This window comes from Solanum tuberosum, unplaced genomic scaffold, assembly GCF_000226075.1.
Source record: "Solanum tuberosum cultivar DM 1-3 516 R44 unplaced genomic scaffold, SolTub_3.0 scf00296, whole genome shotgun sequence".
NCBI lineage: Eukaryota > Viridiplantae > Streptophyta > Magnoliopsida > Solanales > Solanaceae > Solanum > Solanum tuberosum.
The window spans coordinates 661,765-678,706 of NW_006239217.1; the positions used below are offsets into that span (position 1 = coordinate 661,765).

The 16,942-nt window shown below is 33.9% G+C and overlaps 1 protein-coding gene across 2 annotated transcripts; it reads left to right on the forward strand.

The window, feature by feature from the left end:
* Positions 1 to 9,404: 9,404 nt before the first annotated feature.
* Positions 9,405 to 14,011, forward strand: LOC102603224 (mediator of RNA polymerase II transcription subunit 15a-like). Of its 2 annotated transcripts, none has more exons than XM_006359267.2 (5): positions 9,405 to 10,903; positions 11,134 to 11,204; positions 12,181 to 12,255; positions 12,845 to 13,072; positions 13,722 to 14,011. In XM_006359267.2, exons 1-4 carry the CDS (start codon positions 9,412 to 9,414, stop codon positions 13,049 to 13,051), a joined length of 1,845 nt encoding a protein of 614 aa, XP_006359329.2. In that variant the 5' UTR covers positions 9,405 to 9,411; the 3' UTR covers positions 13,052 to 13,072; positions 13,722 to 14,011. The 2 variants fall into 2 exon arrangements, with proteins under 2 accessions (XP_006359329.2, XP_006359330.2); XM_006359268.2 differs by having other exon boundaries at positions 9,405 to 10,885.
* The last annotated feature ends 2,931 nt before the right edge of the window (positions 14,012 to 16,942 follow it).

The following is a 16,942-nucleotide window of genomic DNA, read 5'->3' on the forward strand; positions in this document are numbered from 1 at the left end:
ATGGAAAATGCAAATGGAGTTGATTGGCAGGAAGAGGTTTACCAAAAGGTATGGTTTGCGATGGTACTTTTAATTTTCAAAGGATTTTGAAAATTGTGGAAATTTGATATGTGGATTTTGATAAACTGATTGGTTATAACATTATAAAGAAATAGCTGAATGTTTCGAAATATTACCTATGATTATAGAGTAATAAAAGAGGTTTACCATACCAAGTGTTCAACTAAATTCATGGTCGTACCCCTCCACGCAAGGTGCTTTATGTAATCCATTTCTTAGAAGAAATAGAAATCTGATCATGTTAACATGTAACTTGTTAGAAACGATCATGAAACCTCACTGTCGATGGTGCTCTATGTAAGCCTGTCTTGGTCCAATATTGTCAATGACAAAAAAATAGTTTCACCTGCACTGCATAATTTAAAAGTGAAGCATATTTTGATAAATTAATTGATTACAGAAAATTAGTTGTTGAGTGTTGAGATCATATTAACTTAATTCATGAGATAATTTGTCTGTAAGTTCGGATCAAAGTCTTCATGGCATGTCACCAATTTGTTTTATTTCCCGGTAACAAAAATCTTTAATTGCTAGGTTGAGGGATAAACCTATTTGTGCAAGATGTATATATATGTGAAAAGACATCTATTCATCTGTATTAGTTGGTATATTTTTTTCTGTTTCTTATTTTATTTCTTAAAATAAAGAAATCAATGCTTCCGTCATCGAAAATTGTCCTTCTCTACTTACGCGACTTGGTTTACTAGCTAGTACTAAGTTGGAATACTTTGATTTCTCCAAGTATTGAGATAGATCTCATGCACGTTCAGCTTCTACGACACTCCAATTCAGCAGGAAACGGCCCCCACCTTCCTCACAATCAACTTGTGGGAAACCAAGTTCTATTAGTGGTCCTTCCAAACTATGTTTGTCTTATTTAGGGACTTGGAAGCAAAAGAAAGACCAATAATCCATCCGAGTATCAAATACATTGATATTAGGAGGTAATACATGTGTGGTAATGTAAGAAACCAAGTTCTATTATTAGTTCGTCCAACCTATGTATGTCTTATTTCAGGATTTAGTTGTCAACTACATCACTATTATTTCATTGTGTTCCCTTGTTTTTTACTTCATTGATGAGAAAGTTGTAAAGTTTAAAAAAAATGGTGATTGCTATTAAACTGTGGTCTGTGTTATATCTTCCAACCTAACTTTAAGAAAGTATATTCTAATTCCTACTGGTTGGGTTGGTCTACGATCACATTACGGAAGTTGTTTTCTTGATATGATCAGTACCAAGAAGCTAAAGGAAGCAAAAATTAGTTACTTGTTTTAACAGTTACATATTAATCAGTTGTAGTCTTCCTCTTCTACTTCACTTTTAACCTTTTTATCTGGAAGGTTCTTTTATGAAGATTCTCCAGTTTGTTCTCTACTGCATCGTATAGTTGATCTAATTATCACCTAACCACATGGGAATGCATTCTTGACATTTCCGCAATTGACTTATTGAAAATTTGTAATGCAGATCTAGTATATGAAGGAGATATATTTATCAGAACTCAATGATTTATACGAGAAAATTGCTCATAAAGTGCAGCAGGTATGTCATCAACACCCTCTTAAGTGCTTCATCATAGTTCCAAATTTTGGTTCACTCCCTTGCAAGTTTCGTCAAATGACACACCATCATTTGCCTATAGCATGCCCAAGGTGTAGTGCATATTGTATTCTATTGGTTATTGGAAACTCTTCAAACTGGGAACTGATGCAGAAAGCTCAAGACACTAAATTCTCATTTTGTCTTCTTTAATTTGGTTCCTTTCCTGTCGATTGTCATCTTTAGAAACAGTGCTCTCATAGTTGTAAAGCGGCTAATTCCTTTAGCATCTGCATTATTTTTGTGTTGAAGCATTGTGAGTGATAGTAAAGTCGAGGTGGTAGTGGATACCATAAAAGAGTTATTTTTCACATGTAATTTTTCTGTTCGTGTTTTTTTTTTCTTTTTTCGGGGAAGGAATTAAAGCCTCCATAATTCTTCGGACAAGGGCTTGATTTATCTGAATTTAAAAGCACTTGAATCAACATTCTGTTGAATTGTGTAAACCTTGCAAGCTATGTTATGTAATTGAAGCATGAATTTTAAAAGTTTGCAAAGGACAAAAAACAGGACTGACTAAACTGAATTCTTTTTACTGATTTTAAGCATAACTCTCTTCATCAGCGTCTTCAAAATGAGAACATTGAAAAACTCAAGATGTTCAAGGTGACGCTGGAACACATTATGCATTTCTTGCGGCTTAGAAAGCAGGATATTCAACTTAATCACAAGGGCAAGCTGGTCTCGGTTGAGAAGAACATAAGTTTCTTTCTAAGGTTCAATTGGGCACTCAGCAGGACTTCTTCTTCTCCACAGCAGGGGGAACTTCATCATGATAACATAACCTCATTCAGTACACAAAGTGGAACGAACCCCGTACAGGCAAACCTCGAATCCCTACAGCAAAATTCAAACGCGCTGCCACATTTACTTCCTATACAGCCCGTGCAGCAAACGTTGCCGAACCAACAATTAACACCGCTGTGCAACCGGCTGCTGATTCAGCAACAACTTCTTCGAAGGCAGCGGTTAATGGAACATCAGCAAGCAATGAACTCACTGCAGAAGTTAATGCAACGGAATAATCCCACAAACTTGCAGCATAATTCCTTGTCTGGAGTATCGACAAATTCCAACACTCAGCAATACATGATAAATTCAGTACAGCCTGGTTTCAATTTGGATTTGGGACAGAGTAATTCTTTGAACTCCCTGCAACAGGTGTCTACTGAATTTTTGCAACAGAATCTTGTTAACAATCTACAACATGATAACATAAGCTCATTCAGAACACAAAGTGGAACGAATCCCATACAAGCAAACCTCGGTTCCCTACAGCAAAATTCGAGTGTCTGGCAGCGAATGTCGCAGAGCCAGCAAATGTTGCAGAACCAGCAATTAAGACAGCAGTTACACAATCGGCAGATGCAGCAGCTACATTTTCATAGACTGAAGTTAATGCAACAGCAGCAAGCAAAGCAAGAGTAGACCACACTATTGCCAACCCACCAGACGTCGCAGCTTCAACAGTCTTCCATGCTGCTTGAGCAACCACAATCTCTTGATGGTCGAAACTAATGCACAGATGCAATCCGAACAGGGTTCCATGGAAGGCATTGCAACAAAACAATATATCGATTTGCAACATGATTGTTTGGATAATTAAATTGTTTATGTTTCGTGCACTCGTGAACACATGCACCCTTCCCAAGGTTATGTGAAGTACTGCAATTATTTTGATAAATTACTTAAGTTTCATGTGAGAACTTAGGGTAAAATTCGACATATCCATCTCCAAATTTTTCTTTGTTTGGATCTTTTGCAACACTTTTACAAACAACGGTCACAATTTTTCACAATATTTTATGGTGTATTTTTTAAGAAAAAAAAATTCTTTGATTCGTACGTAAAGTGTGTTTCCTTAAATAATGATACTATTGTAATCAGTCTTCAAATATAAAATTTGTTATACTATCTTGATGATAATGTGGATATTATTTCTTTTCTTTTAATGCAAAGGATAAGTTCATCTTTTAACTCTCCGTAATTAATGTGAACATTGCTAAGTCGTTAGTATATGTGAAATAGGAGAGTTACTTCCACATTAGTGGTTCACATTTATCTCAAGTGTCAGTTTCTTAACCTCATAAGAAAATATTCAGAAGACTTGAAGTTACTTTTGTATTTATGACAAATTTGTCATTAAGTAAGAGTAATGTTTCATTACATTGATCATACGTTAGTTTCTTACATCTTTTGATGGATGAAAACGTAAATAATTTTTCCTATTTAAGGATATCATTTGGGAGCTAAACACAGAGAAGAAAACCAAGTCCTTTCTTTCATTTACTATCTCCTTCAACAATTTCTTTATTGGCTTAAACAATCATTCTTCCTATTGTGGATTTCTGGGCAATTGTTTTTGTGCAACTCAAAACTTTCAGACATGAGTGCACGTGTTTGAGAGTGACTATGGAACCTTGGGGAGCGACCGGCTACAACGATTTGCACCAGAGTCGGGCTGAAATCGCTTTCAAGGCAGTGGTTTGCCATGACACAGTGTTTGTAATAAGTTGTATACTATTTTGCAATTCCAATCCAATAGCAATATTGTAGTACTTTTCCCAACAGATAATTATTGTTTTTTTTTCCTTTCAAAACTCTTGAGATAGTTATCACTGGCAAAATTTGCACTATATAAGTCATTAAAATTACTCTTCTTGTGTTTTGTTCTAAGATCTCATGTGTTCAAAATTAATAATCCCTTGCCATATATAAATCTTTTTAGTTACTAATGTTATCTCAATTTTTTTGTATGAACCTTCTATCTTAAGGACAAATATTGTTTTTATCCCTCGTTATTTTATATAATTTAACAATGGAAAAAAATGATAACTATATCATGTATGTCAAATTATTTTACCTTGTAAAATCAAACTATGCAAGAATATCTAACAGTTTTCATTATACCTCTCTCTCCTATAAAATCAGATCAAAGAAACAAAAATTGACCAATCAAAGAGACAAAAATAAAGAAGAAAAAAAATTAAAATAAAATAATCATCATACATGTCTCAAAATAGGTTTTTATAAGTGTGATTTTATGAAGTTATACATTTGTAATAAATTCAACTCTTAATTAATTTAGTAATGTCTCTAACTCCTAACCTTTCATATTCATAAACTTCAAATTATTTAATACAAATTTATAACTTCATAAAATCACACTTAGAAAAACCTATTTTGAGACATATAATTATTACGTCGTAAATCAATAACATTGAATTTAATTTTTTCCTTCTTACTTACTTTCATGGTTTGGTTTGATTTTTTTCCCAAGTTATAACATAATTAAGTGACTTTTTTAATTATAAAATAGAGTTGTATAGCTTTATGAAATAATTATCATTAGTGACATTTATGTTACAAAACAAACTGGACTGGCTTTTTATTATAAAATAAAATAAAATAATTTTTGAGGATATCTTTATTTTACAAAAACAAAGTTTATAAAAATATTATTTGAGAGACTATATATAAACTTAACTCTATATATATATATATATAAATACATATACTAGGGCTCAAGTTAGGGTATCAAAAAAGTTTATCAGCGATGTATATTGATAATAATACTCAAGGTAGTGATTTCCTTCATCTTTTTTTTTTTTTTGGATCGTTACTTGTACTTGTTTTTTTTTTCTTTCTTTTGTCAATGATTTTACACTATTACTACTACTACTAGATATTCGTAGAATTGCATTGGGAATGTAGGGTTTGAAATCTTTCGTGTTTATTTTTTCTGTGTGGTTTGTGGGTTATTACATTAGAGCGGGGTTTATGCGAACCCGAAGGTAGCAAGTGTGTGTTTTGGTTTGGTTGGGACAAGCTAGGATGTCAGGATCCCAATTAGAATTAGGATCCGACTGTAAATTGCAATTTCAAAAGTAAATCAATTCAGTTTTTTTGGGACAATTTTCTCTAATTCATATAAACTGGAAAAATGGATTTCTAATACAAAGAAATTGAAAAACTAATTAAATCTAAGATAACGAGGGAGGAATTGGTTTACCAGAAGTTCGTTGTTGTATTCTCTCCAGTTTATAACAGCCTTCAGATAACGTGGCGGGATCTTGACCCTTGTGCCTCATTAAGTGGAATTTAATCTTGATCGTTTATTTTGGAAGTAGTTACTCTACTTCCACGATTCAGCTTCGAATTAAGTTATACTAAGTAAGATCATTATATATCCCGGATTGATTATCCTCTTATCCATGATTGTTATCCAATTAAAGTAACACTATAATCTCGATTAGTTCGATTGGTTATCCCGTACGAGGTCTTAATGTAATTCTACTAGTCAGGTCTCTCCCAAGCTCTTAGGGTTAGACAGGCAGGCACATCTTACTTATAGATAGACTCTTGGCGGCTCAAAAGAAGTGTAGAAATTAATTGTAATAACAATATTATCCAACACAAGTGCACTTATGACGGGTAATTTTGTGTGGAGCTTCGTACTTTTATAATAGTATAGATTAAAAGATAGAACTATTAATATATTTCCAAATATCCAATAAAAGTGGAAACTTAACTTTCTTACACAAGTACATTTGGACGGAAAGGTGTGGTGTAATGGTCAATTAAGTGGTTGAGAACCATGAGGTCTCAGGTTCGAATCTCAGGGGAGACAAAAAAAACACTAGATGATTCTTCCCATCATTAATAGGATCATAGCCTTAGTGGACAGAAGTGGGAGGTGCTCGGACACCATGGTCATCAAAAAAAATGTATTAATATGCTTGAAATATGTAACATTGTCGCAAAATTTGCTTGAAATTTTAATGATGTAACCAATCAAGTTTTTTACACTCTACAGTTCAGATGGAAAATGCAAATGGAGCTGATTGGCAGGAAGAGGTATACCAAAAGGTATGGTTTGCACTGGTACTTTTAATTTGCACAAGATTTTGAAAATTGTGGAAATTTGATATGTGGATTTTGATAAATTGGCTAGTTATAACATTATAAAGAAATAGTTGAATGTTTCGACATATTTCCTATGATTATAGAGTAATAGAAGAGGTTTACCGTACCAAGTGTTCAGCTAAATTCATGACCGTACCCCTCCACTCAAGGTGCTTTATGTATTCAATTTCTTAGAGGAAATAGAAATCTGAGCATGTTAATAGGTAACTTGTTAGAAACGAGCATGAATCCTCGCTGTCAATGGTGCTTGTTTAAGCCTGTCTTGGTCCAATATTGTCAACGACAAAAAATTAGTCTCACATGCACTGGCATAACTTAGAAGTGGAGCATATTTGATAAATTAATTGATTACAGTAACCCGGCAACTAAAATCTTTAATTGCTAGTTTGAAGATAAACCTATTTGTGCAAGAAGTATATACCTGAATATATGGCTATATGAAGATGTTTTTTGTGAAAAGACATTCGTTCATCTGTATTAGTTGGTATACTTTTTCTGTTTTTTATTTTATTTCTTACAATAGAGAATTCAATGCTTCGTCTTCGAAAATCGTCTTTCTCTACTTACGCGACTTGGTTTACTAGCTAGTAATAAGTTGGAATACTTTGACTTCTCCAAGAATAAACATATAACACTAACATGCTCTGTATTCTCCATTCCGTCGTTTTTCACTTGTCAAGCCAACAAAGAACATTACAGCATAAGATTACTAAGAAGCATAGGTTTCCAACTAAACAAGAAAAATAATTAGGTGCTAAGTAATTTGGTAATCAACCTATGATTGTTACTAGCTTTCCTAGATCCTTTCAGTAAGTCTAATTTTTCTATAACTTCTTTCTTAATCTGTACTAACATTATATCAGTATTCACCAATGATCCTCTAAAAATCTTCGAGTTCCTTGCTTTCCATGTATGATAGATCACTGCTCCCCGAATAGCTGTGATGAAACTGCTTCCAGTTCTTCCTCTTTATGCCTTCCAGCACTTTCTGAACCTCACCCTTAGTTATGGTTAGTCCTACTCACTGTTGGATGCTATCTCTCAATGTCTCTATCCAAGATGTGTAACTGAGTCTCCAGAGATTGACTTTTTTTGTAAGTAGTCTACCTTGTACAGCCAACCACACAAAAAATCGATGCTTTTGCTGTGAAAGTGCTGTCCAAATGAGTTCTGCAATATTTAGTCTGCTCTGCTGCCCCAACATAGCATTAAAGTTCCCTGTAATAGAATATTTGGACTCACCAAACACCGCAAGACTGCTGTTGGTATTGGAAAAAGATTAATGCTTTGAAGGAGATGACCGGACTTTGATCTAGTGGTAAGAGTGTAATATTGGACGTACTGGATTAGGCGCATCTCACAAAAGTTAAGTATTTAAGTGGAGAAGGGTAGAGAATCAGACGTGTTATCCACTAAGAACTGTGCCCCTAAAAAACCCATGTTACAAGCACCCTCTCTGTAATGAACCTCCCTCTTTTACCAGAAAAGGCGTTGTTCCAAGCAGAGGTAGAGCAGAGCACCAGCCCCGAAGTGTTCTTACTTTATTAGTAACTCACATCAGCATTGAGATCTCACGCACGGCCAGCTGCTATGACACTCCAATTCAGCAGGAAGCGGCCCCACCTTCCTCATAATCAACCTGTGGGAAACCAAGTTCTATTAGTGGTCCTTCCAACCTACGTATGTCTTATTTAGGGATTTAGTAGCAAAAGAAAGACCAATAATCCATCTGAGTATGAAATACATTGATGTTAGGAGGTAATACACGTCTGGTAATGTAAGAAATCAAGTTCTATTATTGGTTCGTCCAACCTCTTCTACTTCACTTTTAACCTTTTTATCCGGAGGTTCTTTTGTGAAGATTCTCTAGTTTGTTTCTCTACTACATCGTACAGTTGATCTAATTATCATCTAACCACATGGGAATGCATTCTTGACATCTCCGCAATTGACTTATTGAAATTTGTAATGCACTTTTAACCTTTTTATTTGGAAGGTTCCTTTGTGAAGATTCTCTAGTTTGTTCTCTACTGCATCGTACATTTGATCTAATTATCACCTAACTACATGGGAATGCATTCTTGACATTTCTGCATTTGACTTATTGAAAAATTTTAATGCAGATCAAGTATATGAAGGAGATGTATTTATTAGACCTCAATGATTTATACGAGAAAATTGCTCATAAAGTGCAGCAGGTTAAACCCCCCCCCCCCCCCAAGTGCTTCATCATAGTTCCAAATTTTGGTTGACTCCCTTGCAAGTTTCATCAAATGACACACCATCATTTGCATATAGCATTCCTAAGGTGTAATGCATATTGTAATCTATTGGTTACTGGAAACTCCTCAAACTGGAAACTGATGCAGAACGCTCAAAACACTAAATTCTCATTTTGGCTTCTTTAATTTGGTTCCTTTCCTGTCGATTGTCATCTTGAGAAACAGTGCTCTCATAGTTGTAATGCGGCTAATTCCTTTTCATTTCTAGCATCTGCATCATTTGTTTGTGTTGAATTTTTCTGTTAGTTTGTTTTGCTTTCGGGGAAGGAATTAAGGCCTCCATTCTTTGGTCAAGGGCTTGATTTATCTTAATTTAAAAGCACTTGGATCAACATTCTTCCGAACTGTGTGAACCTTGTGAGCTATGTTATTTGTCTCTTTATGTCATTTCTTAAAGTTTACTCCCTTTTTCGTTGCCATGGGAGGTACTTGAAGCATGAATTTCAAAAGTTTGCTAAGGAAAAGAAACAGGACTATGACTAAACTGATTTTTTTTGTGATTTTATGCATGACTCTCTTCATCAGCATCTTGAAAATGAGATGATTGAAAAGGTCAAGATGTATAAGATAATGCTGGAACGCATTATGCTTTTTTTGCGGCTTAAAAAGCAGGATATTCAACTTATTCATAAGGAAAAACTGGTCTCGGTTGAGAAGAACATAAGTAAGTTTCTTAGTTCCAATTTGGCACGCAGCAAGACTTCTTCTTCTCCACAGCAGGGGCAACTTCATCAGTCTTCCATGCAGCTTCAGCAACCACAATCTCTTGGTGGTCAAACTAATCCACCGATGCAGCCCGTACAGGGTTCCATGGAGGCAATGCAACAGAGTTATCTCACCAACTTGCAACATTATTCCTTGTCTGGCGTATCGACAATATCCAATTCTCAACAACACATGATAAATGTGGTAAAACCTGGTTCCAGATGGGATTTGGGACAGGGTAATTCGTTGAACTCACCGCAGCAGGTGGCTACTGGATCCTTACAACAGAATCCTGTTAACAGTCTTCAACATGATAATATAAGCTCATTCAGTACACCAGGTGGAATGAACCCTGTACAGGCAAACCTCGAATCCCTACAGCAAAACTCAAGCGCGCTGCCTCATTTACTTCCTACACAGCACGAGCAGCAAATGTTGCAGAACCAACAATTAACACCCCTGTGCAACCAGCTACTGATGCAGCAACAACTTTTTCAAAGTCAGCAGTTAATGAAACATCAGCAAGCAATGAACTCACCGCAGCAGTTAATGCAACAGAATAATTTCACCAACTTGCACCATGATTCCTTGTCTGGCGTATCGACAAATTCCAACTCTCAGCAAGACATGATAAATACAATACAGCCTGGTTCCAATTTGGATTTGGGACAGGGTAATTCTTTGAACTCACTGCAACAGGTGTCTACTGGCTCTTTGCAACAGAATCATGTTAACCGTCGTCGACAAGTTAACATAAGATCATTAAGTCCACAAAGTGGAACTAACCCAGTGCAGGCAAACCTCGGTTCCCTACAACAAAATTCAAACGTCCTGCAGCGAATGTCACAGAGCCAGCAAATGTTGCAGAACCAGCAGCTACTTTTGCCAATACAGCAGTTAATGAAACTGCAGCAAATGCAAATGAAAACAGGAATTTTACAGAAACATCACTTAATGCAACAGCAGTCAGTTGGCCAGCGCGTTGGATCTCATCATCCACAAATGAAGTCAGGAATATCTTCACCTCAACTCCATAAGGCACTATCTCCTCAGGTTACCCAACATCCTTCTCCGCAAATTGACCAACAAAATATGTTGGCATCTCTTTCCAAAGCTGGGACGCCTCTCCAATCCGCAAGCTCACCAGTTGTTGTTCCATCTCCTTCAACTCCCTTGGCTTCATCTCCAATGACGGGGGATTCTGAAAAAGTTAGTGCTGGCCTTGCATCACATAACACAGCTGGAAATACAATGCATCAACGAGCTACACTACCGATGGAGTTTGAACCCTACACCTCTACTGTGGAAGGTATGGAGATTTCACCAAGTGAGCTATGCTAACCCTTCAACCCCTATTTATATAGAATAATGAAAATAATGATGAAATTACAATTGCCACAAGTAATTTGCTGAATATTAGCTAAAGAAACTTTTGCAGAATGTATTAATATACCCTGAAATATCTAACATTCTCCCAAAATTTGCCTGAAATTTTAATGGTGTAAGTAATCAGGTTCTTTAATCTTTGTTCTATCCTCAATTTTGTGTTATTTGTAGCACCTTTAGATTCTTCAGCTCAGACAGGAAACACAAATGGAGCTGACTGGCAGGAAGAGGTTTACCAAAAGGTATTGTTCGCAATGGTATTTATTTGTTCAAGATTTTGAAAACATAGGAAATTAGAGATGACTAGCTGGAAATTGAATTTTTTGGCAGTTGATTAGTGATGTGCATTTTGATAAACTAGCTGGTTATGACAATATAAGAAATGGCTGAATGTTCTGAAATATTTTTTGTGATTCATGGTCGTCGTACCCCTAACCCCTAGGTACTTTAAACAGGTAACTTGTAATTAATATAGGCTGATAATATTCTCAATTGAAGAATACTATTACAATGACTACGCCTCAATCCCAAGCTAGTTGGAATCAGCTATATGAATCCTTATTATCCAGTTTGTTTAACTTGTAATTCATGGTGGTCTATGATCACGTTATGGAATTTGTACTCTTTGATGTGAGCAGAAATGTGAACCAAGAAGCTAAAGGAATCAATTTTTTTTTTATCATTCACTTGTTAATCAACTATATAGCCTCTTGGCCACGCTTTGGAAGGCCAAAAGTGCTTCTTTTTTTAAAAAAGTGAGGTGTTCGGCCAAGTTTTTGGGAGAAAATAAGTCTTTTGGTGGAGTAACAAAAGTTGTTTTTTAGAAGCTAAAAAGGAAAGTTTTTCTCCAAAAGTACTCTTTTGAAAAGCACTTTTGAGATAATACACTTTAGAAGCACTTGTTAAAAGCTTGGACAAACACTAATTGCTGCTCAAAAATGTTTTTAAAATTGATTAGTCATATACAGATGTCACCAAAACACTAATTTCTTGAAAAGCATTTTTCAAAATAAGCATATTTTAGAAGCTTGACAAAACATGCTAGTAGTCTCTTTCTCTTATACTCACTTTTAACCTTTTTATCTGGAAGGTTCTTTCATGAAGATTGTCTAGTTTGTTCTCTACTGCATCGTACAATTGATCTAATTATCACATATCCTCATGGGAGATGCAATCTTGACATTTGTGAATTTGACTTCATGAAATTTTGTAACACAGATCAAGTCTATGAGGGAGATGTATTTATCAGAGCTCAATGATCTATACTGGAAAACTGCTTCTGAAATGCAGCAGGTTTGTTTTTTAGCTAAATTTGCATTGATTCCAAGAGAACTTGAGTCCTTTGATATAATTATTATTGATAGATCTTAAGTCTAACTCATCTTTTTTACTACCTTCAATCATCATAATGTCCCACCTATCGATGCCTTCGGACGTCTTTTTAGGATATGTCTGTACCATCTTAGATGAGAGAGCCATCTTAGACGACGATGTCTCATTTTAATCTTTTTGTGTAACTGTTAATTGTTATATAGACATGAATTTGATGTTAGAGTCTCTTTTCCATCACTGAAAGGGATCAAGTACTCCCTAGTGTTTTGGGATTGGGATTGAGCTTGATATATCTGAGTTGTGAAAAGCACTTATGCGAACATTTTGTCGAAACATAGAGTGATAGTTTTTTTATTATTTTTTGGTGGAAGGAAAAATATGTGTTCATTTTTAGTTTTTTTACTATGTTATTAATTTCTTTATGCCTTTTTCTGAAGTTCCCCTCCCTTTTTTCTTGGCCTGGAGGGGTACTTAAAGCATGACTATTAAAAATTTGCATAGGGCAAGAAACTGATTTCGTTCTGATTTTGAGCATGACTCTCTTCCTCAGCATCCTCAACATGAGAAAATTGAAAAACTCAAGATTTTCAAGATGACGTTGGAACGCATTGTGCTTTTCTTGCGGCTTAACAAGTGTGAGATTCAACTTTCTCACAAGGAAAAACTGTTTTCGCTTGAGAAGTACATAACTTTCTTTCTTAGTGGCAAAAGTCCGCACAACCCTACTTCTTCTCCATTGCACGGGCAACTTCCTTAGCGTTCCATCCACACAAGTCAGGTATGCAATCCGAACTTGTTTAGATAATTCAATTGTTTTTCACCTTGTTGAAATTGTTTTCCTCTTGTATTAACATGCATCTACATTTCCACTAGAATTTTTTTTTTTTTTTTTTTTTTTTTAGGGGTGGGGGGGATTGATAACTCGGGACTTGTTATTATTTTCACAGTATAAATCTCTTAAGCTATGAATGATCTCTCGTGTTACTTCTACTTTGTTCTAAGATCTTATGTGTTTAAATAGGAAAGTATGAAGGTCAAATGTTTGAGTAGAAGGTTAGTGGGGAGTCTAGTGTTGTCGTAGTTCTAGTAGTATGATTTAGGTAGCTTGTAGTTTTTTTTTCTCCTATGTGTATTAATATTTGTTGCTACACTTGTTTCTTACATTGCTACTTTGTTCTCTCTTTTTCTATCTTACTTTCCTACGTTTGTTACATATCTTTTGAGCCGAGGGTCTATTAGAAACAACCTGTCTACGATAAGGTTTGCATACATCCTACCCTCCCCTGATCCCACTTGTTGAATTACATGGCTATGTTGTTGTTGATCTCCTTGGTTTCGTTCTAAGGTTTTTTGTGTGTAAAGTTTACAATCTCTCGCAATTTACTCGTAAGTTACTAATCATATGTTGCACGTTATATTCTACGCAGGCACAAGATATATATGCACATCAGCCGCCTATGTTGGATTCCAGTTGGCAAGATATTACTTCTGAGCTTGATAGATTTCTGTGTTTGATTGATTAGATGGTAGTTATGATGGATTGTGTTATGTATGGAATGGTTTTGGTACTTTTGGTATTGATAGATAGATTGGGTTGTAATTTTGATGGATTGAGTTTTGGTACTAAACTTGATGAGCGTTGAGCACACGAATAAGGGGTTATGTAAAGTACTCTTGAACCCATGTGGATTATTTAAAGTACTCGTGAACCAACTTATACATCCTTCCCTAGATTATTTAGAAAGCACCACAATTGTTCTGATAAATTACTTAAATTTTGTGGGAACCTCGGTTAAAATTCAAAATATCCATCTCTAATTTTTTCTAATGTTTGAATCTTGCGTATTCGCGCTAGCAGGTTCTACAAGCCCTCTGTCCCACGCGTCTAATCAGCTCGTGTAGTTCACCGGTTCCACCGAAAACTCTCAAACAAAGTGGAGTATAGTGTGCTTTTGCAGGTAGTTAGCCGCTTTATCTGTAGGAAAAGACCTTAGGCTGTACAACAATTCCGCTATTCTCCCTTTCAAGTAGGGGTCAACGGAGCTTTAATACTTTTACAAACAAAGCTCACATTTCTCCTCGAAAAAATTTGTGGTCTCTCGTTTTAGTTTTTTTTTTCAATTTATTCGTAAAGTATGTTTCCTTAAATAATGATATGCTATTTTAATCGTTTTCAAATATAAAATTCGTTAAGAACAATTATAAGCTGATTTTTCTTTTGTGATAATACTAGTAATTGTAGTTTACTTTTCAAGTCGTCGTTTTGGCAAAAATTTATAGCATTAAACCTAACGATGTTGATGAAAGGTTAGGCATGGTTGAGGAACCATATAGAGAAAACTAAGACTCATTTGAAAAGGGTGATTTTATTTTACCTTCATGCTTGGGTTGTCGTGTTTGCATTAAATTTCTGAGATAGTTTTAAAAATTCCTATACGATTTCATTGTTCTTTTCATGTTTTTGGGAGTTAGAAAACTCGATTTTGGGCAACGTTTTTTAGACGTTGATAGTTTATCTTATATCAATAATGAAATTTAGTTGTGGAATTGTCTTGCATAATCTAAGATTGTTTTGTTTAACCTCTATATATATTTTAGTCACAATGCAGTTTAGCCAAAAGTATAAGTTCTTCTATACATAAAATCAGTTAAAAGATAAACTATATATAAATGAAAATATACTATCACCTTATTCTTTATTTTCTTTTAGTTTTTATTAATTGTAGTTGCTAAAACAGATGGCAATTCAATGATGAATGTTTCAAAATGATCTGTTTGACCTCTCAATATATCATGGAATATATATATATATATACTAGTTTCACGGCACGTGCGTTGCATGTGTGTATCATATCATATAGTATACGATGTTGTAAAATAACATCAATATTATTAAATTAAAGTTTTTTAGTAAATAATTATAACGGAGAGAATATTGACAAGTGCTTTTAAATGATTAATATAGATTTTAATAGAGTTAATTGTTTTTTGAGATAAAAATTACGAGATATCATTGAAACATTTAAAAATGCATTCAAAAAATTTTAATTTGGGGAAAAAGTAAAATTTCTCAAGTAGTATTGTTTTTTACTTTACTCAATTTGGTAAACAAACTTAACCAACAAAACAGAAAAATATTGTCAAGATAAAAAAAATGGTCAGCAAAATTTTTTCCTCTTGAGGTAATGACTATAAATAATGGACATCATTTAAGTAAAATTATTCTCTTAGATATTAATATTTGAAATTTAATATGTGCATGACACAAAGAACGATTGTCAGAAATATTTTAATAATTTATCTTTAAACGTTATATATCTTTTACAAAATATTATTATTGAATTAATATTTTTGTAAGACTATGATATAGATGTAATTTTACAAAAACAAAAAGTGTACTTATATAGTGAATGTCAATACTTTTATACGTAGAATGTTATAGAGAAAAATATATTACGTCAATAATTAGTTCTAAAGAAATTATCCTTATTTTGCCGCATAACATATCATATAGATGTTGTCTTATAAGAGTATCTAGTATCTTATAGATGTTCTATCGTGATATAAAACATTTAAACTTTTTCAATTAAAAAATTAAAAGATGAATAAAAGTTGAAGTATTATTTATAGAATCTTTAATTTGATTTAAGATCATTTTATGATTAATCACAATTTTCTTATCATTTTTATATAGCTAGAAAAGAGTGTATCTTATGACATAACATTTTCTTAGATCAAAATGAACACAAAATAACAAGAAATTCATACTTAAAAAAATCATACTCAATGTAAATATAAAAAAGTAAAAATATGTGGATCAATTAATAGCCAATGAAGAAGGAAGGCGAAAATATATGTTCATGATATATTCACCCTAGTGTTTCATTTGATTGAAATCTCTTGCCACCAACACTTTACTTTCTCCGTTCATTTTTACTTAAATATTTGTTAAAAAATATTTATTATCATGGTTATATTATCATATTATAAGCAAAAGTGAAAATCTATTTTTGAAACAGTAGACTTAACATCAAAACTACTAATTCAATGAGTTGTGACCTTTTTGAAGGGTTGTGACTTTTCGGAAGAGTTGTGACTTTTCCAAAGGGTTGTGACATTTCCAAAGAGTTATGACTTTTCCGATGAGTTGTGACCTTTCTGAAGGGTTGTGAATTTTCTAAAGGCTTGTGACATCTTTTTGATAAAGCACAATAAGTAGTTTTTCATACACTACCCTTTGTTGGCTATTAAAAGAGCGGCTTCCTCAAATTTTTAAACTACATTTTAAAAAAAAATATTCATTATTCTTCTTCTTCTCCTTAAAACATCCTATTTAGTATATCTTCTAATTTTTATGACAAGGAACAATATGCACATACTAATACTACACATTTTAACTATAAATGGAGGGGTTTCCTCATATTTTAAACTACGTTTTCTTTATGTTTTTTGTTCTTCTTTTCTTAAAACCTCAAAGATTGATCTATAGATGTTGACAATCTCAACGGTTAGTGAAATTAGGATACTCCCTAACATGAATATTAATTAATCTAATATTCCATCTAAAAACATCAAATTTAGTATATCTTCTATATTTTATAACATATTTATATTATATTATATTATATTAAAAGTAAGAACACCAACA